At 41.3% G+C, this 27,901-nt stretch overlaps 1 protein-coding gene across 5 annotated transcripts in view; it reads right to left on the minus strand.

Annotated features, from left to right (window-relative positions):
* Positions 1 to 27,901, minus strand: part of LOC140187285 (protein sidekick-2-like) — a 971,472-nt gene that overhangs the window by 220,240 nt on the left and 723,331 nt on the right. For all 5 annotated transcript variants that reach the window (XM_072242443.1, XM_072242442.1, XM_072242441.1 and 2 more), the window contains exons 23-25: positions 27,343 to 27,452; positions 23,365 to 23,515; positions 19,999 to 20,236 (exon numbers count right to left, since the gene is read on the minus strand). In XM_072242443.1, the coding sequence (XP_072098544.1) occupies positions 19,999 to 20,236; positions 23,365 to 23,515; positions 27,343 to 27,452 (499 nt within the window). The remainder of the gene's footprint in view (positions 1 to 19,998; positions 20,237 to 23,364; positions 23,516 to 27,342; positions 27,453 to 27,901) is intronic.

Raw genomic sequence — 27,901 nt, forward strand, 5'->3', positions numbered from 1 at the left:
CTGAGGAATTTTCCTGGCTGGAAGTTTCTTCACAAACATATTACCACTGGAATTCTCAAGTTCTCTCAGTTGAGACTAGGAATCATTCAGATGTAAGTATTCTGCATTAGGAGAAAGTCATTTTAACAATGTTTACTAGCTACCACATACTGATTTCAGTTTTGGTTACCAATCAATATTGTTGAGCACATTTAATTAACTGTTCATTATTGCCTTGATTAGCAATTGGCTTTCACGTGAAGGAGAAGGAGGCAGCAACAGCACTAGTTTACCATTCCTCATGACTTCACACAACTGATTAGTAATTTTTTTACCCAACTGACGACTGTGTTCAGTGGCATTAATTGGCGGTCCTGAACAGCCAATTTACTACTTTACAATAACGTGAAATGAAAAGTTATACTATCTAAATGCTATAAAGCACAAGATTGCTCTTTTAGACTATAATTTCTTCCCTTCACCCTGCAAAAAAAAGAACTTGATTTCATTTGGGCTCAACAGAATTGGACTTCAAAGCAAATGGTGTTCCAAGAAAACTGGTTACATATTAACAACTTCATTTGCTAAGAGAATAGTAGAATGATCATAAAACTAGCCTTTGAACTGTTCCATTCTGTGCCAAAAATCTAACAGTTACAGTCAACATGGAAAGTGAGAACAAGATCACATGGTGTGGTGTTTTACCATATTCCCTGTATAAATTGTGTGGTAATAATTTAAAAATGAATAAAGTTATTTGAAACTTAAACTATATTGATTTAAGAACTTCAGTAGTTCTTGTAACTTCACTTTTGCCTATAGTTGAGTCATCTTAATTTGCTAGATATTAAAATGTTTTGCAGTGACACTGTGAAAAATATTGGTGGACGATGAGTTGTTATCAGATTATTAAAGTTTGATTTTATTGCAAGCAGATGCCGCCCAGTACCTTGTCCAACTGGCTTTCATTCAACTGAGAAGCAGGTCAGCAAGTACTGGAGGGAAATCTGACCAAGAAGGATAGTACCTGTAATACTCCTGCCATTCAACAACAAAAACATATGCATACTTCTAGAAAGAGACCTGGTGTATCCATCAGCACAGGAAACAAATGTCAATATTCCCTTCTTGAACATAGGACAGACCAGTGATCAAGACTTGGATTTTACTTCTCCATGAGACTCACAGGCAGAAGCTTCACTGACATTTTACTATGTTTGAGGCTCAGTGTATTGACACAATAATTGGTTCATCTCTGACTCCATCTTAGTGTGACCATAAAAGTACTAAACACACTGGTAGCAGGAATTGTCCTAAAGAAACCATAAGGCCCATTGAACTGTTTAATAGATAACAATTAATTTAAACATTATTTCCTGCGATAATTCGATGAGATTCAATGATTCCTGCATGGTAAATCTAGATGTAATTCAGCACTTAATAACACCCATTATAAGCCTTTACCTTCATGTCTTTTCTTAGAATATGCAATCATGCTAATGGCTGCAAGCATTAGAAGATCAGCCATTAGGAAATTAAAGTTTCAATGACTCTGGAACCAGGATAATTCTATATATAGGCTTTAAAGAAATAGCTCCAGGTTACTATTAGATTAAGATTGTTCTTGATTATTTTTGTATCCTCAATTGATAATGTATGTTATTGCAGCACCTTAATTAAGTAATTAACAAACTTCTATAGCATCATTTAGACAAAAATGCAATTATACCAGGATTTAAATGTGCTGGTCTTCTGCCAAATTTTAATATGATTGGTTGCTAAGACGATGGTGAGCTCCTCTCAAACTAAATTGCCCAAATCCCATCTCCTGCCAAGTCTCATTCACCCATGACCTCTGTGCCTGAAGATTTAAAAATTCACAGCCTTGCTGTCAGTCTGCTCACCATGTCTGTAATCTCCTCCAACTGTCAGATCCTCTTACACTTTTGGTCAACACTTGCTTCTCGATATCAAGGTGCGAAACTCTCAAGATTCCTTCCTCAAACTCAATTCCTTTAAAGGTGATCCAAGGTCTGTGACCAAGCATTTGATCTTTCACCCAAGTATTTCTTTTTGCACCTGTGTCAATTTTTTAAAAAATTCAATAGTACCCCAATGAAGCACCTTGGAATGTTTTATTGAGTAAAAGGAATTATATGATTTGTATTCTTACTGTTGTTTTGAGAACCATTTCATCAGGCTCTACGTTTCAGGCCAATTCCTTGTCATTTTGTGGTGCAATCAATGGGTTTAAAAAACATTCTTAGTTTTCTATGGTCCTTTTCTTGATTTTCCACACTGGGATTTCCTCAGGGGCATGTAAAAGAGGTAGTGGTGTTCATTTTAACTTGATATATACAACTTGACATATCAAGACCGATCAATCCACTGAGTCTGTGCCAGTTCTCAGAGCAAACACAACAATCCCATTCCCCAACCCATTTCCTAGTAACCTCCCTCATATGCCCATTAACCGTACCGTGATCCTCCTCACACCTATCCACACTATAGACAAGTTACACAAGCCCAGTTAACTTCTCAACCAGTATAAATTTGGAATATAGGAGGAAAGCCACAGGGTCAAGGTGGGAAATGTACACGGATAGCACTAGGGTTCAAAATTTAACCCAGGCCCTATATCTAAGAAATTTGGGCCCCAAATCTAAGAAACAATGTGCCAGCATTGGAAGGGACCTGAGAAGGTTTACGAAGATGATCTTGGGAATGAAAGGGTTAATGTTTGAGGAGTATTTGATGGCTCTGGGCCTGTATTCACAGAAGAATAAGGTAACGATCTCACTGAAACATATCAAATATTGAAAGGCCTAGATCAGGGGTCCACAGGCCCCTTGCTTAATGCTATTGTTTCATGGCATAAAAAAGGTTGGGAACCCTTAGCCTACACAAAGGGGATGTTTCCAACAGTGGAAGATTCCAATGCCAGACAGCATACCTCAGAATAGAAGGAGGTCCCTTTAGAACAGAGATGAGGAGGAATTTTTTCAGCCAAAGGGTGGTGAATTTATTGCCACAGACGGCTGTGGAAGCCAAGTCATTGTGTATATTTAAAGAGGAGGTTGATAGGTTCTTGATTAGTCAGGGTGTCAAAGGTTACAGGGAGAAGGCAGGAGAATGGGGTTGAGAAAGAAAATAAATCAGCCACAATCAAATGGTGGTGCAGACTTGAAGAGTCAAATAGACAATAGACAATAGGTGCAGGAGTAGGCCATTCGGCCCTTTGAGCCAGCACCGCCATTCACTGTGATCATGGCTGATCATCCACAATCAGTATCCAGTTTCTGCCTTATCCCCATAACCTTTGATTCCGCTATGTTTAAGAGCTCTATCCATCTCTTTCTCGAAAGCATCCAAAGACTTGGCCTCCACAGCCTTCTGGGGCAGAGCATTCCATATATCCACCACTCTCTGGGTGAAAAAGTTTTTCCTCAACTCTGTTCTAAATGGCCTACCCCTAATGTCCTAATTCTGTTCCTATATCTTATGGTTTAACGGCGCTGGGAGTGTGAGGCCGCAGTACTGAACCATCAAGCCCCTTTTTAGTTCATTATACTTCAAGCATTTTAGTTACATCCACTTGATATCTTAACAAATTCACTTCCCGGTGGTCTTGATTCCTCTTTCATAAAAATTACTGCACACACCCTTGACCTCTTTAACTATGTCCATATCTCCCTTCTCTCTGCAAAGTCACTAAATGTGTACTCTTTCACAATTGTCTGAATTTCACTCCAGATGATAGACAGTACTAATGTCTTCTGCAAATGTGATATGTTTCTCACCCATGCTCCAACATTGTCAACGTTTCACAACTTTCTTTCATTACCCAATTCAGCTAGTTCCACTCGCATCCAAAGTAATTACTTCTCTTCTGACCTATCATCATTGCATTGAATCCATTAGTTTCTATCAGCAACCTCTTGTCTTCCACTTTCTGCCATTGGATCCGACAATTTCCACAAACATGGAATCAGAGTCCATTTATGTGGATGCACCCATTGACCATGTTCAACACACACAAAATGCTGGAGGAACTCAGCAGGCCAAGCAGCTACCTATGGAAAAGTATAACGACTCGATATTTTGGGCTGAGACCCTTCACCAATCCTGAAGGGTCAAATGGTTGTTGTGATGTGTCTAGTGTGGTGGCGTAGTGGATAGTGCTTGTTACTCTCACTTTCAGCCTCAACTGCTGGCTAGCAGTCTTGTGAATAGGAGAGCTGAATGTGTAACTCTCTTCCTGCCCGTCCACAGCCTCTCCAACATCAAGCCTCATGTAGTGCCTCCTCGCTGGCGATACACGGAAACTGAATTCTTTTCAAATTCAGGCTGAACTACAGAGGGTGAGGAGGAAGTCTGGCCTCCGCACACGTAGCATGCAGACCCACTGGTGTGTGGACATGCCCTGGTGCTCGTGAACCAGATCCCCAGCTTTGGGCAGCCTCAGGAGAGACAAAGGCTACAGGAGTAAATCCAGATAGCAAATCTAGAGTGGAGCTCCTAAGGCCGCTGGACGTCATTGAACTTCCTTCCTGCAGCCAAGTTGGTGCCAAACATAAGCTTTCCTTTGGACTACACTAGTGAGGCTGATACAGGGATCCTGATGACTGGGCATCTGAGGATTTCCATACCTTCTGCCCAGGCTTGTGACGGTGATCATCATCACCCATTGTCCTTCGAGACAGATGGATGTCAACCAACCACTCTTTTCCATAGATATGCTGTCTGGCCTGTGAGTTCCTCCAGCATTTTGTGTGTGTTGCTTTGGATTTCCAGCATCTGCAGATTTTCTCATGTTTGGCATCAACCATGTTCCACCACTTTTACTGAGCCTGCCACTGTCTTTGTTTGTTCTGAGTTCCATTGTCGAACATTCAGCTACAATGTCCACCAGTTTAACAAAAGACAAAGAAAAGTTTCAGCATCTGCCAAAATCTGTACCCTTGCCCTCTCCTAAAACCTTAGGCAGTTGCAACAAAAATCTCTTCACCACTCCAATCTGAAGTTCTGACTTCACATGTTGCGAGGACAGACCAGTTATTTCCTCTTTAGTGATAAATTAGATGGCGGAACATTAGATACGGTCCAGTCCACATCTTGTCCTCATCCCTCTCAGCTTCAGTCATGATGTCTCTATCACATGAAATTCTTCTAATGATACAGTATTGTATTTCTCTCTCCATTCCCAAAAAATATCCTAATTTAATCTCCCCTTCAATTCTTTACTTCATTTTGTGCACACCAGTCCTTACTGTTGAAATAATGAATTGCAGTTCGCAACTATTCCAGTGCATCGGTCTCCTATTTGTAGGCTTCACTTATGACGTTGTTAATCCCTTGATCTTCTCTGGTAACGGCGATGAAAAGGAAATCTACTGAAAGCAGTGATGTTGCTACCCAAGATTCATGAAGTTCTCCTGGCCTTTCCTATCTCACATGTGCAGCGCACTGACATCTTATATTTCTTTCTTTTTCTGCCCTCAGTCCATCTAATAAGTGACTAAGGTCTGCTATATTTCAGTAGAGAGTCATGAGAAAAGGCAATGTCGCTAAAAGACTCATAAATTGAATTCAATTCTGGAGATTCAGTGCACAATACAGCAACCAAGTGAGCAAAGGAAAAGGAAAATCAGTATTTTAGCTTCAGTCCCCTCTTTCAGCAGCCATGGTCATTACAGATCGATAAAGTAATCAGAGGGCTAAGCAAAGTACTTATTTCAATTTAACAAATCGAACCAAGCGCGGGAAATAAGCTTAAATTAGGATCAACTATCTGGACTAACTCGTCAGCTGGTGATGGATGGCAAACCTCTGTATACGTTCAAGAGGGAACTGAACTGGTTCTTGCCTGGAGCAGAAAATCACAAGAGATTTATCATCACTGAAATATATTGTGCAATTTGTTGTTTTGTGGCAGCAGTGCAGTGTCAAGACATAAAAATTACTTGAAGTCATAATAAATAAATAAATAGTGCGAAAGCGGAATAGTGAGGTAGCGATCATGGAATGTTCAGGATCTGAGGGCGGAGGAGCCAAATCTGTTCCTGAAACATTGAATGTGCGTCTTCAGGCTCCTGTACCTCTGCTCCATATGCATGATATTGAAAGCAAATGTCTTCATGGTTCATGTAATCTCCTGCACCCAGGGCATGGCCTTTTCTCAGTTACCATCAGGTAGAAGGTACAGACGCCTGAAGGCACACCCTCAGCAATTCAGGAACAGCTTCCTCCCCTCTGCCATCTGTATCCTAAATGGACATTGAACCCATGAACACGGCCTCACTTTTTTAATATATATTATTTCTGTTTTTGCACAATTTTTAACCTATTCAATATATGTATACTGTAATTGATTTACTTATTTATTATTATTTTTTTTCTTCTTCTATATTATGTATTGCATTGAACTGCTGCTGCTAAGTTAACAAATTTTGCGACACATGCCGATTATAATAAACCTGATTCTGATTCTGAATCACTGGTCTGGAACAAATTGTCTGAACCAGTGATGCCCTTAATGCCTATCAAGGAGATGGACTATGGAGTGGTGAGGTCTGTGGTGATGGGTAGGTTGGAGGAGCAGTAGTGAGCGTGGGTAGGAACAAATTATATTTTCTTTGTGTTTGTAAGCTGATCGATTGATCAATAGCAACCGCTATTTCTCTTCTGATGGACCAGTTTTGAATTTTTCATTTTCATTTACCAGTAGTAATGTTCTCCAATTTTTGTTTACTGAATTTGGTTTAATTATTTCTAACGTGTTTTTGCCTCTCAAAAAAGGAATCAAATCATTTCATGTGTAAGTGACAGGTCGGGGTGAATAAAATGAGTCATTTGGGGGAAAGGAAAAGATAATTAACAATGTTACCTCATTGATCGATGCAGGGGTCAATCCCATTATGTTCCCTGCTCTGATCCATCCCCTTTCAGTAGAATTATTGCTCTCAAGGGAAACATTCAGTAAGAGTATTTGATAATGATTTGATATTGTCAGTGTTATGCTCAAGCTCTTGATTTGATGGTTTCAGATCATTTTGAAAAATGCATGCCCAGTTCTTTTGTTAGTGTACTTCCCAAAGAAACCTTCAATTTACAGTTAAATATAAGGGGATTGCAAGTATTTATAAAGCAAAAGATTTAGTGAATTACTGAAATAGTCTTCCAGTAAGTTGAAAGGATGCAACATTAGCTTGTTTCCCAGTGAAGGCTCGTTTAGTTACCAATCGTCACAGTTACTTTCCTCAGCTGCATCTCCTGAACCTGTCATCCCTGGGTCTAGGAACAAGGGTTTCAGACATAAGAGCACAAACCCTACCTCCTTCTGAATCCTTCCAAGTCACACGTTAACATAGCTTCAAAATAAATTGCCACTTCTTCATCGGTATGCCAATTTGGTATGTCAACAAAAACAAACTTCTGTAGATGTACCGTACAGAGCATTCTGACAGTCTGCATCACTGTCTGGTATGGGGGGACGATTGCACAGGACCGAAAGAAGCTGCAATGGGTCGTAAATTTAGTCGGCTCATCTTGGGTACTAGCCTACTAAGTACCCAGGACATCTTCAAGGCACAGTGTCTCAGAAAGGCAGCATCCATTATTAAGGACCTCCAGCACACAGGGCATGCCCTTTTCTCACTGTTATCATCAGGTAGGAGGTACAGAAGCCTGAAGGCACACATTCAGCGATTCAGGAACAGCTTCTTCCCCTCTGCCATCCGATTCCTAAATGAACATTGAACCCGTGAGCACTACCTCAATTTTTTTAATATATATTATTTCTGTTTTTGCACGATTTTAAATCTATTCATTCTATGTATACTGTGATTGATTTACTTATTTTTAAAATTTATTTATTTTCCCTTCTTCTTCTATATTATATATTGCATTGAACTGCTGCTGCTAGGTTAACGAATTTCATGACACAAACCTGATTTGGTCAGCATTGACTGCTAACACTGGAATTTCCTGCCAACAGCATTGTGGGAAAACCTTCACCAGTGGGGCACCAATAGTTCAAGAGCAATTGGGGATGTGTAATGAATACCAGATTTGCCTGCAACAATCAATCCCAAACAATGAATAAAGAAAAAAACAAATGCCTTCTTGTTTTTTTGCCATCTATTTCCAACGAATCCTCTTTCTGAATAACCCCCTGCAATTTAAGAATATGCTTACCTTGAATACCAACTGCTTCAATCTCAGTTCCTACAATCATCTTTATAACTTGCAGCTACTTTAAATTTTACTTACATCTCTGTGGTTCCTATCCACCTCCAGGCCTGGTTGCCATGGTCAACCATGGCCATCACGACTGACAATTTAGCCCTACGCAAGAGATCTGTGGCCCCATGCACGAATGCCAGATGGTGTCTTGAGAAAGACCTTTGAACTATATTTAATTATCTCTGATAATCAAAGATATTTAAAAATGGTTCAAATAATTTTTGTAAGACATAAAATGTAATAAATATTTAAAACGACTGGAAATGAATTAAAACCAGAAAGTGTAAAAAAAAACAGATGGCTCTCCTGGACTTGGCTTTTTAATTAAGTTTGCCAGCCCCATGCAAATGAATGGAGTAATGCCACATGTGTCAATCATCTGTGGTGTGAAGCTGAGAGGGGACGTGTGAAGTGCATTCAGCCTCAGCTCAGGATGTTTGTGCTCCGTCCCTGCACACAGTGACGGGTTCAATGGTGGGGCACAAGGTCAATGAGCCATCACCTGACCTCCTGCCTGTGTCTGACACTCATGATGAAATTCCACTTTGGGCTCATTTCCCCAACTTTCTTCCACTTTCCTTCCACCATAGGATGGCTTACAGTTACTACTAACAGTATAGCTTCTCCATCCTCTTTATCTTTTCCCTCTCTGCAGACTGTGAGATACTTAGAAAACAATGTTCAATCTGTAGTCCTGACTTTTTTTGCAGCAATTTTAGTTTGTCTTCATTATATTATTGTATACACTCAGTGGCCACTTTATTAGGTACACCTGCTAGTTAATACAGGTATCTAATCAGCCAATCATGTAGCAGCAACTTGATGCATAAAAGCATGCGGACATGGTCAAGAGGTTCAGTTGTTGTTCAGACCGATTATCAGAATGGTCAAAGTCAAGTCAAAATATGTTTATTATCAAAGTATGTATACGTTATACAACCTTGACATTCGTCTTCTTACAGGCAGCTACAAAGAAACCCGATAGAACCCACTAAAATGAAAGAAGACCGTCAAACACCCAACTTGCAGAGAAAAAAAATCGTGCAAACAATAAAAGTAAGCAAATAGCATTCAGAACTGAAGTCCACAAAAGTGAATTCACACTATGATTGATAGCTCCAGGTCACAGCCACAGTTCGGTGAAGAGATGAGTAAGACTCGCGGAGTCACGAGTTGCATTTCAATGCGGCATGGGATGAAATGCGATCTACGTGACTTTGACCATGGAATTATAGTTGGTGCCAGACAGGGTGGTTTGAGTATCTCAGAAAACACTGGTCTCCTGGGAATTTCACACACCACTGTCCCTAGAGTTTACAGAGTATGGTGTTGAAAACAAGAAAAAAAAAATCTGCTGAGTGGCAGTTCTGTGGGTGAAAACAACTTTAGTGAGAGAGGCAGAGAATAATGGCCTGACTGGTTCCAGCTGACAGAAAGGCAATAGTAACTCAAATGCATTGTAACAGTGGTGTACAGAAGGGCATCTCTGAACACACAATATGTTGAATGTTGAAGTGGATGGGCTACAGCAGCAGAAGACCAGGAACGTTCACTCAGAGGTCATTTTATTAGTTTCTGAAGGTAGCTAATAAAGTAGCTACTGAGGGAATATTATATAGTGATCCCTACGGTGTATCCTTGCTCTCATATAATTACCTTGATAATTACATGAGTTCTGATATATGAATTCTCATACAGTTACCCTGTTTTATTCTGGATAGTCTGTTTCCAGTGCTGAAGATTAATTGTACTTAACTACTGAATCCACAATTAACCCACTGGAAAAACTACGGCCTTATATTTAAATGAAAAGGCATACAAATTTGACTAAGGCGACTAACTTGTAAAGTTCAAGGCAACAGGAATAGGACTCCAGTTCCCACATTAAAAGTGAAGAAGATGACATTTAGTTATAGTTATACGGTGGCCTCTTCCCGCAACTCATGCCATACGGGGAAGCTGGCTGGGTGGAGTTATAAACTGAGCCGCACTAAGGATTTAAAATGACTGACATGAGTCCCTAAGAAAATCGCTGCAGATGAGACTGCACGGAGTGTAGAACCTTTTGTGACCTCAGAAAGAATGACCTTTGGTGGTAACAGTACATTTGATCCAGGGAGCGCAGCAAATACAGTACATGATGAAATGCGATGTTTCAGAAATCGCTCAAAAGGTCACAGAGGAGCTTTCTTTGCAAACGGTAAAATCACCAGTGGACTTTCATTTACTAATAATGGTAATGCTAACTTTAAGGATTATTTCTGAAAATATTATTAAACTACACAAATCTCAAAAGACTGAATATTTACAAAGCCGACGTAAAACAAATTGAAACTCCGACTTTAAATTTTACTGTGAAGCTACCCAGCGAGCATTTCCATTGCTCTGCAGAGCTATTTAGCGCCATCGCGTGGGACAATTAAGTACTGCAACTGCACAGTCATGCCTTTCAGTGAAGATCTGGTTTTGGATGCATGTTAGCAATTGGACATACTCAAATAGCTAACGAATGAAAATATGCAGATTCTGGAAGTCTGAAATTAAATTGAAGATACTAGAAATACTCAACAAGTCAGGCTATGAAAAGCAAAACTGGTTTAATCTCAATGACCTATTGGGTATTATCTCAATGAGCTTTCATCAGAGCTGTGGAATGTTGGAGATAAGTTCAAGAGGAAGGAGAAAGGAGGAGGAAGAAAAGGTCAAAAGAGAAGGTTTGGAAAAGGGTGGAAAGTCAGAGAAATTAAATTGTACCAGGGCTGACAGTTAAGAAAATGTTCTGAAATTGCATGTACACTCTCCACTTTGGTAGGAAGAGGACCTTGACAGGGAGCAAGGAATTGGAAAGTTTCCCTTTTTATTTCTGATGATGGGATTTTGCAGCTTCTGTGGAGAGAATCAGAAATAATATTTCAGGTCAATACACATTGTCACAAAACAACAAGAAAAAAAATAAAGGTAGACTAGATGCAGTCTTGTGCCTGTTCCAGCACTCAATAAAATCTGGTCTGATGTTTTGCCTCAGAGAGAGTTTCTGTATTAATCCATCTCCCGTGATTCCCTTAATATCTAAATATCCATCAATGCCTGTTGCAAATAAATTCAACAATTGTGCTTCCACAAGCCTCTGCGGTACAGAGTTCCAAAGATTTACAACCCTCTTGGTGAAGAGATTTCTTCACTTCTCTATACCAGATGACAGATTCTTTATTTTGAGGCTAGGGCGCCTGGTTCTGTACACTCTACCAGTGGGAACATCATTTCTCCATCTGCTCCGTTGAGCCCCTGAAGAATTTGTATATTTCAGTGAGATCACTTCTCATTCCTCGAAACACAAGAGGAAACAGATTGCTTAATCTCTCCTCATACAACAAACATGACATTCAAGCACTCAATAATTAATTTTTGCTGATTTCCTGTCACAAGTATATTCTTCCTTAGGGAGAGAGAGAAAGAACATTCCAGATGTAGATGCACCACATTTCAGCCGAGTGTCTAGAGCACTCCACTGCTCACAGTCTCTCTACCTGGTCTTCATTACCGTCAAAGCCTTTGGAAATTATTTTAAATGTCTCCATTCTGAGGTGATAGTGCATATGTTCACTTTTGCTACTTGACTATCAGCTTTTGCTCCAGATAGGGACGACTGAGACATAACTTCACAGCGACTCCCTAAATTTTCTGAATGAAAGGCTTGGTAAAATCAGCACCCCACCCCCATGAGCCACTGATAAGCTTCTGGCCATTCCTTTGAAGGAGTTGGGGATATGTTGAGGATCCTGCAAGAATGCTTGGAGAACTGTAGCCAAGGCAGCTAGTTTGCCAAATACAGGTATATATTTACTTCTTTCTCTTATGAACTTTCCAACACAATTTATTATTAAAACTCTGAGTTTTGACAGCCTCTCAAATGGGCCATGCAACTTGGGTTGCAATGACTTGAAGTAAACAGACCAGTGGTATGGTTAAAGTATCTGAAACTGGATTTTGAGTTTGACAAGATTTAATTTGGCACACAAGTCTAGTTGCTCAGTGCCAAGTTTTCACTAATTGTGAAGATGCAGATAATTTTCTTCATGCTGTGTTATTTTCTGCCCAAGTATTTGTAGAATTAATCCAGGCAATCCCTTGCCATCAAGCAAGGTTTACTTCCATGCTAGATTTGTGACTTCTGTAGTGGTTAAAGATGCCAAATGGGAACTGGGAACTCTTCCATAGATGGCGAAGAGGGAGGAAGGTGGGTACTTTGTCATGTGGTCTGCTCCTTCCATCACTCTGTCTGCCTGGCAATACCTTCTCATAACAGACCTTGGAATAGTTTGAAATCTGGTGTTGTAGAAGTCTCATGCAAGCAATGTGGCCAGTCCAATGTAAGCAAAGGGATGTAACCCAGGTTTCAACATTGGAGGTATTAGGCTGGCACAGAACACCAACTGGTTTGTTCGTCTTTTTAGTGAATTTGTGAAGTCTATTGGTTTTTTTTCAGGTGCTTGAGATGCCTGCTGGGAGTAATCCAGGTCTCCAAAGTATAAAGCATGGCAGTGATCACAACTGCTCATTACATCAGATCTTAAGTCTTGACATTTAAATATCTTTCCCTCGAGCAGCCAAAGGCTGCACTGTGCTAACATGCTCAGTTGGTAGTGAATTTCACCAGCAGTCTCTGCCTTCCCTTACAACACCCACTCAACATGGACTAGCTCCTTCAATCACAACTTTCAGATTGCATTAAAATACATTGTCAAATCTGAGGTTCAAAGTTCAGAGTAAATTTATTATCAAAGTACATACATGTCACAATATATAACCCTGAGATTCATTTTCTTACAGGCATTCACAGTAAACACAAAGAAACACAGCAGGCTCAATGAAAGCCTGCACACAACAAGATGGACAAACCTTCCATCATCTGCAGAAGACATTAAACTGTGCAAATCCAAAAATAATAAATAATAATTAATAAATAAACAACGTGTCGATAACATGAGATGAAGAGTCCTTGAAAGTTAGTCCACAGGTTGTGGGAACAGTTCAGTGATAGGGTGAGTGCAATTGAGTGAAGTTATCCCCTCTGGTTCCAGCGTTTGATGGTTGAGCAGTAATAACTGTTTCTGAACCTGGTGCTGGGAGTCCTGAGGATCCTGTACCTTCTTCCTGATGACAGCAGCAAGAAAAGAGCAAGCAACAGGAATTCTGCAGATGCTGGAAATTCAAGCAACACACATCAAAGTTGCTGGTGAACGCAGCAGGCCAGGCAGCATCTCTAGGAAGAGGTACAGTCGACGTTTCAGGCCGAGACTCTTCGTCAGGACTAACTGAAGGAAGAGTTAGGAAGAGATATACTGCAGCCGGTGCTCCCGATGTGGCCTTCTATATATTGGCGAGACCCGACGCAGACTGGGAGACCGCTTTGCTGAACATCTACGCTCTGTCTGCCAGAGAAAGCAGGATCTCCCAGTGGCCACACATTTTAATTCCACATCCCATTCCCATTCTGACATGTCCATCCACGGCCTCCTCTACTGTAAAGATGAAGCCACACTCAGGTTGGAGGAACAACACCTTATATTCCGTCTAGGTAGCCTCCAACCTGATGGCATGAACATTGACTTCTCTAACTTCCGCTAATGCCCCACCTCCCCCTCGTACCCCATCCGTTATTTATTTTTATACACACATTCTTTCTCTCACTCTCCTTTTTCTCCCTCTGTCCCTCTGACTATACCCCTTGTCCATCCTCTGGGTTCCCTCCCCCCACTTGCCTTTCTCCCTGGGCCTCTCGTCCCATGATCCTCTCATATCCCCTTTGCCAATCACCTGTCCACTCTTGGCTCCATCCCTCCCCCTCCTGTCTTCTCCTATCATTTTGGATCTCCCCCTCCCCCTCCCACTTTCAAATCTCTTACTAGCTCTTCCTTCAGTTAGTCCTGACGAAGGGTCTCGGCCCGAAACGTCAACTGTACCTCTTCCTAGAGATGCTGACTGGCCTGCTGCGTTCACCAGTAACTTGATGTGTGTTGCAAGAAAAGAGCATGGCCTGGATGATGGAGGTCCTTGTAATGGATGCTGCTTTCCTGTGACAGTGCTCCATATAGATGTGCTCGGGGGTGGGGAGGGCTTTACCTGTGATAGACTGGGCCATGTCTGCTACATTTTGTAGGCTTTTCCATTCAAGGACAAACTTGAAGGCAACTTGAGGGAGTGAAGCTCGTGGCTATCCAAGAGCCTCCCGACTCTGCATTCACCAGCTGGCAGAGAAGAAAGGATTTAACTTGACATTTTATCTGACTTGATGAATCTTTATCCACACCCCAAAATGTTACATTTCTGTACCTTGTAATCTTAAACTTCCCATGTTTGAGAGAGCTATTTAGTCTTATTTGTTTTAATGTACTCTTCACAGTCCATTGAATATTTTCACTCTGTAATTATAGACACCATAATGGAGGTAAATGTAGGCAGTTCAACACAAAATGCCGGTATTCCTCAGTGAGCTGCAATCAATACTAACCAGCCTTACCACATACTGGTAGTCCCCAGATTAAACAGGGATCTGGGCTGGACTGGGCTATATCCATTACTCTTTGTACGCTTTCCACACCAGGCTGTGATGCAACCAGTCAGTATACGCTCCACTGCACATCTATAGAGGTTTGTCAAACTTTTAGATGACATGCTAAATCTTCGTAAGCTCCCAAGGAAGGAGAGGTACTGTCACGACTTCTTTGCAATGGCACTTTTGTGATGGGCCCTGGCCTGATCCTCTGATATGATAAAAGAGAGGAATTTAAAGTCGCTCCACCTCTGATCCCTCTATGAGGGCTAGCTCATGGATCTCCTGTAGTCAATAATCGGGTCCTTGGTCTTGCTGACATTGATTGGCACCACTCAGCCAGATTTTCAATCTCCCACCTATATGCTGTTTTATCATCACCATTGATTCAGCCAATGACAGCAGTGTTGTCGGCAGACTTAAAAATGGCGTTGGAGCTGTGCCTATCCTCACAGGTATAAGTGTAAAGCAAGTAGAGCAGGGAACTAAGCACACAGCCTTGTGTTGCAACCAGGTTGATGCTGATTGTGCAGGAGATATTGTTGCTAATCCGAGGAAACCGAGGATCCAGTTGCATAAGGAGGCATAGAGGCCAAGGTCTTGAAGGTTATTCATTAGCTTTGAGGAGGTGATTGTATTGAATGTCAAGCTGAAGTCAATGAAGAGCATCCTGATCTATGCGTCTTCACTGTCCAGATGTTCCGGGGTTGAGTGAAGAGTCAATGAAATGGCATCTGCTATGGACCTGTTGTGACATTAAGCAAATTGGAGTAGATCTAATTCACTTCTCAGTCAGGAGTTGATACATTTCACTACCAACCTTATTACAGTGGATGTAAGTCCTACTGGACAATAGTCATTGAGGCAAGTTACCACATTCTTCTTAGGCACTGGTGTAACTGAAGCCTGTTTGAAGCAGGTGGGTACCTCAGACTGCCCAAGCAAGAGGTCAAAGGTATCAGTGAACACTCCAGCCAGTTGATCAGGACAGGTCTTTAGTACTCGGCCAGGTATCCCATCTGGGCTGTATGCTTTCCTGGGGTTCACCCTCCTGAAGGATGTTGACCTCAGAGACTGAAATTACAGGGTCATTGGGGGGCTGTGGGAGTTCATGAAAGTGCCTCTATGTTTTGATGGTCAAACCAAGTATAAAAGCTCATCTGGGAGTGAAACCTCGTTGTTTGTCACCAATGGTGCTTGGTTTCGGTTTTTAAGGACATGGTAGTATTCAAGTCCTGCACAGCTGTTCAGCATTCTTCAGTGATTCAAGTTTGGTCCGGAATTGCCACTTTACATGAGAGATGGCTTTCTGGAGGTCATACCTGGACCTCTTGTATTTTACTTGGTTGTCAGTCCTAAGTGCCACTGATCTGGCCCTCAGCAAACTGCGGATCACATAGTTCGTCCAGGGCTTCTGAATGGGAAAGACTGAATGCCTTTGTGGGGATACACTTACCTACGACTGTTTTGATAAACTGTGGCATATTTGTTCAGATGCTCTGATAAGTCCTTGAACACGGGCCAGCCCACCAACTTGAGGCAATTCCGTAGCCACTCCTCTGCCTTCTGCAAATACCTCTTGGTTGTATTACCTCCAGAGGCTTGCTCTTTAGCCTCTGCTTGTATGCTGGTGGAAGGAAGGCAGCCAGATGATTGGATTTTCCAAAATGCAGTCCATGGATTGAACAATAGGCATTCCTAATCGTAGTGTAACAGTGGTCGAGTGTGTTGGGACGCCTTGTACTGTAGGTGATATGTTGATGATAAATAGGCAGAAAATTTTTCAAACAAACCCATTGGAAGTCCCAACCAATGACTGGAAAGACATCGGGGTAGGTTGCTAATTGCTACACTCAGTACCTCTATTGCTTGCTTAACACTGGCTTTGGCGGTATGGATCACGGAGGAGAACTCTCTTGGTAAGTAAAATGGTTGGCAGTTAATCACCAGATGTTCCAGGTTGAGGGAACAAGAGTGCAGTCAGGCTGCTAAGTCCAAGCACCACAAAGAGTTTATCACGAAACACAGACACCCCACCTTTTGCCTCCTCCGAATCAGCGGTCCAGTCCCTCCGGTGTATCGATGAGTCCCCGGGTCTTACTGACATATCTAGTGTGACTTGTGTGAGCCACATCTCCGTGAAACACAGAACGCTGCAATTCCTCATTTCCATCTGATACAGAAATCTTGCCCTAAGGTCCTCAACCCTTCTTTTCTGGCGAATGTACATTTGCTAACAAAATATTGGGTTGAGGAAATTTCATACCCTGATGTTTTTAGTCTGGCTTGAGTCCTCCCCTCCTTCCTTTCTTTTGACCATTGCAATGTACCTTTGTCTGCTTAACAGGTTATGCCAGCATGCTTGAGAGTTAATTCTGCTGTCCTTCAGAAGATCATGAAATTACTAGTTCATTCAGATGGTTCAAAGGTACGTTACTTAAAGGGAAATTACAGACTGCAGATTGCAGTGAGAGTAGTTCGGAAGAAGTATATTTAGAAGTTTTATAAGCTGCCCTCAATGTGTTTCTGTGTTTCACCAGTGCTGCGTTTCTGCTTCTTGAGAAAAAATATTCATTATGACTAAATGTTTAAGTTCAAATCAGGTTAACTTAATTTAAACAAATGTACCGAGAAGGCTTTTTTGTGTGTCATTTTATGTGGAACAAAGGTCTTGTTTAAAAAATAGTGACAGATGCAATTGACATTTAACTTCAAAAGCATGTCAGTACATTGTGTGTTAAAATCATGATGAGTTTTTGAGTGTCAGTTGATACGCTGAGAAGGATCAGTATCCAATGAAAATATCATTGGCTTCCCATCATGAGGATGTCAGGTGTTCTAGTTTTTGGACAGATGTTCATAAATCAGGACATAAAAGCAGCTCACTTGGTCCCTCGAGCTTGTTTTGCCTTTTAACGTTGATCTGACTGCAAATCATTCCGCATTCCTGTCCACCCACTGTAACCATTCACCCTTTGATCATTAAGACTCCAGCTCTGCCTTAAAAATATTCAAAGACTTTTTTTTCCACTGTCCTTTGAGGAAAAAGAGTCTGAAGGCTCATAACCTTCTGACAAAAAGAATTCTCAATTCTCTCTTATCTGTGTAACCACTTATTTTTAAACAGTGGCCACTTGTTCTAGACAATCCCACTGGAGGGGAATATCCTCTCCACATCAAGCCTGATAATACCCCTAAGAATTTTATATATTTCAATCAGGTCACCTCTCGTCCTTCTAACCACTAGTGGATACAAACCCAACCCATTCCAAGGATTAGTCAAGAACCTAGCAAATCCACCAGTGAATAATCACAGCATAGGTTTCCACATGACAATATAACACTGCACAAAAATGAAATCTGAAATAACTAATGAAGTCACAGAAAGTTAGAATTCAGGTTCTTTTTCTAGGTTTATTAACTTCAAATTAATTAAATTCTATTTCATTACTTTTTTTTACATTCAGTTAATATATTGCTCAGTTGCTTTAAATATTTAATTGTACTTAGTTTCTACTCTTATTTTGGAATCTGATTATTTTACCTTGGCATGACTGTCATATGAAAAAATAAGGTACAAAACCAACTGACTGCAGATGCTGGAAATCCTCAATTACTTCCAGAACTGTTCATAGCACCTTTTTGTTTGTGTTGCAGAATTGGCACAGACAAGGAAGTCAGTCTCACCTTTCTTAAGAATATGAGAAATAAGAGAAGAAGTTGGTTATTTGACCCCACTTACCTGCTCCATCATGGTCCATCTTTTACCTCAGTAACATTTTCCTGCACTAACCAATTCCCTTATTATCCAAAAATTTACTGCTCTTGGTCTTCAGTAAACGGAGCGACTATACCTCTACAACCCACCTGAGTATAGAATTTCAGTGGTACACTCTGAGTGAAGAACTCACCTCTGCCGTGAAAGGTCAACTCTATAGTTCTAGATATCCCAGCAGGGTAACCATCAATTCTGTGGCTTCCCTGCATGCCCCTTAAGAATTTTGTACCCTTATAAACTCTGAAATGTAGAGGCTTAATCAGTCAAAGGACAAACCTACCATGGCTCTGCAGACGACGTGACTGAGCACCAGGCCTTCAGCCACAGAGGGTGAAGAAATGCACCTGGCAGCCTGCTGTGGGCTGGGTTCTGCTGCAGATGACAGATGAGGACCTAGATGCACAAGACCACAAAAGCATTCTGGAGGAACTTATGAGATCAGATAGGATCAATGGAGAAAAATAGATAGTCAACTTTTCAGGTCGAGACCACGGTCTTCAAGTGTCAACTGTCCATTTTTCTTCATAGATGCTGCCTGGCTCACTGAGTTCCCCCAGCATTTTGTGTGTTGCTCCAGGTTCCAGCATCTGAAGTCTCTTGTGTCCCAGTGAGGTGCTGAAAATATTGACAAGCTTGTCTTCAGTGACAAGGGACACAATAGCACCCACCCCCAACTTAGTACAGAGCTTTGCACCGAGATTGGAACCTGACCACCTCAGTGTGAAGTTTATTGTCATCTCAGTGCATGCCTCTGGTACCAACCCTATCTGATGGCTAACATGAGATCAACCCCGGCTGTACAAGTATCTAACATCCGATGCCCAACAGCCAACACTCCGTGTTCGCCATGACCTTATACAAGCTTAGACAGTTGTAATAAAAGTGTGTAAAGAATTACGCTGTGCAACAGAAACACTGCTTTGAATGCCAAATGTTGACTCCAATGGACTTCACATTGCAGTAAGGCTTCTGTGTATGCATGCTGTGTAAGGGCTGCACACTGAAATCATGAGTCATACTACCATCAGTGTGTAGCACGCTGCCCAGTGACTACACTTGAGTGTGCTTTGGTAATTCAAATAGAGCTTCCATACATCACTGTTACAAGATGAAACCATCATGAATTCGTAGCCCATGGCCAAGTATAAGCTCAATGCTGAGGGTGCAGAATCTTTTTCCATTTAGGTGTAGGACTGATTCATTTTGCTCATCTATAAAGTACTGTGCAAGGGAATCATAAAGCTCTCTTAAGAAAGGGTGAATTGATATAATCATCACTCATTGAATATGAAGCCTTATTGAGTTAGCTGACACTGGACAGCAATCTGTGAGGTGTTACAAATATCTCCTCCTTCACGTTGGAATCTGCCAGACATAGAAGTTAAGATAGCTATGGGAATTGATAGAAGGCTCCCTGTAGTGCACAAACTTGAAAGCAACTTACCAGATTCTCTCGTGCGACCCTTGACTTCTTTACTCCATGGTCCTGAGCCTATAGCATTGAATGCTTGCACTTGCACCCTGTATTCAGTCCACTCTTCGAGATCTTCGATAGTAAACTCCCGCTCAATTCGGTCATGGATAATGTGTGTGAGTGTGGATCCATTTCCATCTGACTTCCCGTATTTTATTTTGTATCCAACTGATTCCTGATTGCCATTGTACTCGGATTCCGGCAGTGGCTGGGGAAAAAGTAAAGAGACATTTTGACTGCATCTTTCTTATCCCTTCAAGTTTTTTTCAAGTTTCAGTTGGCCCTTTTGTATATGCCTAACTTAAAGAAACAAAACTAAATGAGCTTTCTCACAGACCTTTCACCAAATGATTGCAGCCTTTGTGTTGATGCTCCTAGTACTAATTACAAGAAAAGTTCAGATGGCTCTCATATTTCACACTATATTAAAACAATCTGACATAGACTGCAAGAGACTGGAAATTGAGCAAATTTAAAAGCATAAGGTGTAAATTATTTAATTGACACCACCAGCATTTATTTATTTTTGACTAATTATACTTGGATTTGTACATAACCACATTCTCTGTACAATAACAGGTAAGAATCCCTGGCATTTTCCAGGTTGGGGCACACCACTTTACCCATTTGCTTTCCTTTGTTGATTAGATTAACATTCTGTGGTTGCTTTAATCTTCTTTCAAGATTACAAATTTAAGATTTACAAAATTAAAGCTGCAGCAAGCTCGGTATGTGAAAAGCTTCAAAATGAAGATTTAAAACCTTCCAAGCTAGTTGTGAATAGAGGGGCATGCCGGATTTCCGTAAATCCACATAAGAATTAACTTTGATCTTGATTAAGACAGAGTCAGAAGGCAGGTCGTTGTATTTTTGTTCTGCTCTCATGTCCACTTATTTTTTGTGTGGTGAAACCATTCTGCAGCACAAATAGTGCCATTCAGCTAAGCATCAGGCAAAGCCCCAAATGTTCAGAGCACATTTTGTACCCAAAACACATTTTATTCATAATAAAAAAGATATTTACTGTCTTATATTCATATACAATGCATTACATGGTGTTCAATTACATTGTTTAAAATCAATGGCCTTGGTGCCACTCAAGTGGCCCCCTAGTCTGGTACACTGCTATAACAGACATCCTCGATCAGTGCTGGCAATGTCAAGTAGATACCAGGTACACCACTTAGCATTATCACACCAAGTGCAGATCTGTATAGCTCTCTTATTAACCTGTGGTGAGGGGAATATATTCACTGAAAAAATATTTGGCTAATGAGGGTGCATACATCATTGGCGATCAGCCAATGAGAGTACAGTACATAATTTGAACCTTGGCCAACCAGCTAATTGCACACGACCATTCAGAAATGCAAAAATCTGTCTTAAGGAATGTTAATACAATTCTGACTAATTTAATTGGAGGCCGAACAATTGGAAGAAATTTTACTCTTGGTCAGCACTTCACAAAACCTCTCATTATTTTTGATTTGCACAATAAATCTGTGTCGAGAGCAGCAGAAAATTACAATAGAAGCTTAATTACAGAATCTTCAGTATTGATCAACGTGCCTCCCATTAACCTCAGTGATGCTATCAGGAAAGGTGGCTGGTTGAAAGCTTGTGATTTCTATGAAGAACTGGGGGAAAATTTAAAACGGATCTGATGGACAAGGTTTCCATACAGGATAGAGGAAGGTACAATTACAATGTTTACAATACTGCTGGACAGTGACATGGATGAATGGAATTCATGTCGATGAGCACTGTCAGCATAGGCAAGTTGGGCTGAATGGCCTACTTCCAACTCTATGAACCTATGAATCAATACAAAAGGTGACAACTAGGAAAATGCAATATGAAAAGACAGGGCTGAAGATAACTAAAAAAAAGATACAAGCTATTTACATTGACCTGGTAAATGTTGCTCAACTAATGAGAATGCAGGAAGAAAAGTTTTTGTTTTATTCTTGGTTCACTTGTTGCAGTTTTGTGAAAAGGCTCTTGCTGTGACTTTCGTCTGGAAATAAGTCACAAAATGATGATAAGGGAAACGTATCAGAAGTATTGAAAATGAGCATTACTTTTGTGTGTCGGGAGATGGAGACAGACAAAGCTGAAACAACAGAGACTCCAGTTGAAGGAAACCTGGAATTTTGATGAAAGGCATCACAAACACCAAGGAGGTGTGGCGCTCCTTTCTGTAAGTGACCCAGAGTAGGAGAGATAGTCCTAAATGATGAACTACATGTCTGAAGGCCTCTTCTGCTACAAAGAAATGTTCTGTGAGAGGAAAAGCAATTTAAAGCCTGGAGCTCCTTTTCTGAAAGGAACAGTCACAATGAGGCTTATCTTCCCAGTCGATGAAGCACTGTTTGATTTATCCTCTAGCTGTAGCCCCGATTGCTTTGTTTCTGAAAGCTACTTTTATGTGATAACAAGGTCAGCTTAACTTGTATTGCTAATTGTCTCATTGTATGTTCACTGCTGAATAAATAATGCTGTATTTATCCTGAATGAAGCCCTCATTAGCACTTATAGGTAGAAAATAATGTTAACAATGACTTCCATTGGCATAATGACCCACTAAGAGCTCTGTCAAACAGCGCTCGTTTCCCCGAAATGCATCCTGAATGCTAAGTGACATATCCGTTTGCTTGCAAAGGTAACACATGCAAAGTGGTGGAGGAATTTAGCAAGTCAGGCAGCACCTGTGGAGAGAGTAAACAGCCTGCGTTTCAGACCGAGACCATTCAACGAGGAAGGGGGAAGAAACAAGAACAAGAACGTGAGGGGAGGGGAAGGGGCACGAGCTGGCAGGTGACAGATGAGACCAGGTGAGGGGGAAGGTGGGTGAGTGGGGGAAGGGGGCTGATGAAGCAAGAAGCCGGGAGGAGATAGGAGGAAGGGGTGAGCGGCTGAAGGAGAAGAAATGTAATAGGAAGGAGGGGACAATGGAAATTAAAAGAAAGCGAAGGAGGGGCAGAACCAGAGGGAGAAGGTGGGCAGGTGGATAGGAGAATGGTCGAGGGTGTAACCAGAATGATGAATGGTAAAAAAGAAAAGGAGGCAGGGAGGAGAAATTACTGGACGTCAGAAAAAGCATTGCAGAGGTACAAAGGCTTGTGTAGGTTTCTCCCTTTCTACAGATGGAAAAGGGATGTTGAGGCAGAGAGTGGAGCATGGGGGTGCAATCACTGAAATAAGTTTCACATAGTTCTTCAGTACAAGATCTCATAAACTTTACAAGCATTTAAACATGATAAATTTAAAAGTTATCATTTAAAACTGATAAATGGAGAGTTAATCTTGGAATGGTTGCCCTTGTCTGTTACATACCACCCAACGGAGCCAGAGACTTGTCTCACTTGCTGTGCGCAGGGTGACATTGGCAGGAGCCATGTCAGGTGGTGCCTGGAGGGTCTGGATTTTGCGTGACAACTGACTTGGCAGACTTATTCCGACAATGTTGACCTGGCGCATGCGAAATCTATAGAAACACAGTGCTGAAAATGAATGAAAGGCCCTTCTAGAATTTTTCGGATCTTCAGAGATATTAATGACAAATTCCATGTGAAATAATTTGAGTGAATATTAGAACCAGTCTTTTTTTAATAATAGACACCCATTTCAAATTGTTAGCTTCATGCCTTGATGATCCTTTGGTAATTTCCCCTAGTGTACTTCCTCTGTCTTGGCCAGCCCTGACATCAGGATTCTGCTATATTCTCCTGTTATTTTCTTTAATTCCACTTTCCTTAATTTGATATTTTGACTTTTCTAATGTATATTTTCCAATTATTCACATTGTTTTCTTGCACTATTTGTGCACTTTCTGTTCTTTAACTGCCTTTTTATCATTGGACTCAAACATTTGAGGAAACGCTGCAAGCGAAGAACCCTCTACTGAGGAAAGACCAATACTCCAGGTATCTTAGCTTCTACCACTTGTTCTCTTTAACTTAGTCCAACTTCCACTTGTGACATAACATCCACACCCAAAAGGTTAATTACCCCTTTTAGTGAGATGTTGATGGATCTGTTATATGTGTTCAGTTTTAAGGTAATTAGTTCTTTGACTCTTCTAATAATTATAGGTTAAATTAGCCGAGGATTGTATATACCTTGAGCTATGTAGAACTGTTTAGAATGCCCAATTTTAGAAAACTAAAGTGCACCAGCCTCCGGGTCCAACATATTATTCTCCGTAACTTCCGCCACCTCCAAGGGGATCCCACCACTAAGCACATCTTTCCCTCCCCCCGCTTCTCTGCTTTCCGCAAGGATTGCTCCCTACGTGACTCCCTTGTCCACTCGTCCCCCCCATCCCTCCCAACTGATCTCCCTCCTGGCACACATCCTTGTAAGCGGAACAAGTGCTACACATACCCTTACCACCATTCAGGGCCCCAGACAGTCCTTCCAGGTGAGGCGACACTTCACCTATGAGTCGGCTGGGGTGATATACTGCACCCGGTGCTCCTGATGTGGCCTTCTATATATTGGTGAGACCCGACGCAGACTGGGAGATCGTTTTGCTGAACACCTACGCTCTGTCTGCCAGAGAAAGCAAGATCTCCCAGTGGCCACACATTTTAATTCCACATCCCATTCCCATTCTGATATATCTATCCACAGCCTCCTCTACTGTAAAGATGAAGCCACACTCAGGCTGGAGGAACAACACCTTATATTCCATCTGGGTAGCCTCCAACCTGATGGCATGAACACTGACTTCTCTAACTTCCGCTAATGCTCCACCTCCCCCTCGTACCCCATCCGTTATTTATATACACATTCTTTCTCTCTCTCTCTCTCTTTTTTCTCTCTTTTGACTATACCCCTTACCCATCCTCTGGGCTTCCCCCCCCCCTTTTCCTTCTCCCTGGGCCTCCTGTCCCATGATCCTCTCATACCCCTTTTGCCAATCACCTGTCCAGCTCTTGGCTCCATCTCTCCTCCTCCTGTCTTCTCCTGTCATTTTGGATCTCCCCCTCCCCCTCTCACTTTTAAACCTCTTACTAGCTCTTTCTTCAGTTAGTCCTGACGAAGGGTCTCGGCCTGAAACGTCGACTGTACCTCTTCCTAGAGATGCTGCCTGGCCTGCTGTGTTCACCAGCAACTTTGATGTATGTTGCATTTTTAAAGGTTGCAAATACATTTGAGAAAGTGAGCGTATGTATTAAGATTCATATAATCTTTTGGCCACAGAACTAGGTTAGGTATGGTGTATAAAGTCACTGTGAAAAATCCCCAAACTCACTGTTGGAAAATCAAGAGCAACTCATTATTTTATTTCCTGCAAATAAGTAAATAAATAGATGCACGTAAAACAAACCTTGCAATTACTTCTATTCAGTTTTTCTATGCATTTATGGTGGGTGTTTATCACTACAAGGACTGCAGCAGTTCATTAAGAAAGCCCTCACAAAATTCTCAGCAACCACAAATGAACAATAAATGCAACATCAACAACATCCCCACACTGAGAGGGAAAAAAAAGAGACAATATTTGTTCTTAAACAGTGATTCATTTACTCTTAGGTTTCAGTAAAATCCAGAAGTTGATTCAGTGAGAAATGAACAGTTTGCAGAAGATATAAAAATTGATGGCATTGTGGAAAGTGTAGAAGATTGTCAAAGGATTCAGGGGGATATAGATCAGTTGCAGATATGGGTAGAGATTTGGCAGATGCAGTTCAATAGAATCAAGAGACAATAGGTGCAGGAGTAGGCCATTCGGCCCTTTGAGCCAGCACTGCCATTCACTGTGATCATGGCTGATCATCCATAATCAGTACCCTATTCCTGCCTTCTCCCCAAGTCCCTTCACTCCACTATCTTTAAGAGCTCTAGCTAACTCTTTCTTGAAGGAATCCAGAGAATTGGCCTCCACTGCCTTCTGAGGCAGAGCGTTCCACAGATCCACAACCCTCTGTGTGAAAAAGTTTTTCCTCAACTTTGTTCTAAATGGTCTACCCCTTATTCTTAAACTGTGGCCTCTGGTTCTGGACCCGCCCCCCCCAACATCGGGAACATGTTTCCTGCCACTACTGTGTCTAATCCCTTAATAATCTCATATGTTTCAAACAGATCCCCTCTCATCCTTCCAAATTCAGTTCAATCTAAGCAAGTGTGAAGATTGCGCTTTGGAACAGTAAATGTACAGGGAAATTAACAGTTAATGGCAGGACTCTCAACAGGGTTGTTGTACAAAGGGATGTTAGGCTCCAAGTCTATAGTTCCCTAAAAGTGGTTGCACAGATTGACAGAGGAGTAGGAACAATAAATGGCATGTTTGCCTTTATTAGTTAGAGTACTGATTTCAAGAGTCAAGAAGTTACAGTATATTACAACTTTATAAAACTCTGGTTAGGCTGTGCCTGGAGGATTGTATTCAATTCCAGTTGCCCCATTATTGGGAAGATGTAGAGGTTTGTAAAGGGTTCAAAAGAGGTTTATCAGGATGCTGCCTAGATTAGAGGATACATGCTATAAGAACAAACCTATTTGTTTTGGAGTGGCAGAGGCTTAGGGGAGATGTGATAAAGATTATTAGATTAGGAATGGCATAGATAAGTAGACAGTTGGTATCTTTTTCCCAGGGTTGAAATGTCTAATGTAGAGAGCCTGCTTTTAAAGTGAGGGGAAGGTAGTTTTTTTTTACGCAGAGAGTAGTAGGGGCCTCGAATACGATATCGGGGTGTCAATGGATACAACAGATATGTTTCAAAGCCTCTTAGACAGACACATAAATGTGCAGAGAATGAAGGCATATGAGCATTGTGTAGGCAGAAGGGCTTAGTTTAGTTAAGCATATAATTACTTATTTAATTAGTTCAGCACAATGTCGTGGGCCAATGGACATATTCCTGTACTGTCCTGTTCTATGAAAAAGAATTACTATCCAAGGCAGGATCATAAATGACATGAAAGGAACAGAAGAGAAATGTTGACATTTCCACTGTTTCCATGTTATTGAACTAAATAGAATTTTCTAGAACTTCATCCTTGATCAGCAATTCAAAATGTACAAGGTGTTGTGCTGTGCCTCCAAAATTAACTCCATTGACAATGGAGCTTTTGCAGATGGACTGTTTCACCCTGAATCCTCCCAAGTCTGGGTGGTTTCCAAAGGCTGCCGTGGACTGTCACAGGTTGCTTCACTACCAGAGCTTCAACAGAAGAACATTACAAGAGCATATGGATGAGGCACTAATGAGGGAAAGGGCAGTGACACCATGGAAGATGAATCAACGGCTCTTGCTTAAGTTTACATGGTATTCAGAAAACTATTGTAATTTGTAATAAAGGTACCTGTAATGTGTGTACGGATTGAGATGGGGGACTTCCAGCGAGCGAGCATCAGGTTCATTGACCAGCTGATGAACGAGATGCCACTCTTCATGCTCGCCTATCACACCAATCTGAGGGAGGAAAGAAGGTCAAACTGTCATATCTCCTGCTGACTTACACCTTCTTAAAGGAATATGGAACTGATGCTGCTGGCGGTAAATGAGATTTAAAAAAACCTCAGGAACATCAAGGAGGTAGAAAATACAGCTAAATGTATTACTAATCTGTTATCCACTCACACCAATCTCTTTACCTATAATGGAAACATTAACCCAATTATAGTTAAGCATGAACAAATAAATGGATGAAGAGAACTGAGAAATATTGTTGAAGCAGGTTTTGCAATTTCTTTTCGAGTTCTTTTTGCCAGGGTATAGCAAATCAGAATGAGTAAATCACAAACTCGGTGCTGCATTTGGTCTCCTTGACCAACACTTCATTACAGCTTTCATTTCAGTACATAGAAAAAAATAACTGCATGGAGGTGAAATTAGCTTAAAAAGAAAATCAAGTTAAAGAG

This window comes from Mobula birostris, chromosome 24, assembly GCF_030028105.1.
Source record: "Mobula birostris isolate sMobBir1 chromosome 24, sMobBir1.hap1, whole genome shotgun sequence".
In the NCBI taxonomy this organism is placed as follows: domain Eukaryota; kingdom Metazoa; phylum Chordata; class Chondrichthyes; order Myliobatiformes; family Myliobatidae; genus Mobula; species Mobula birostris.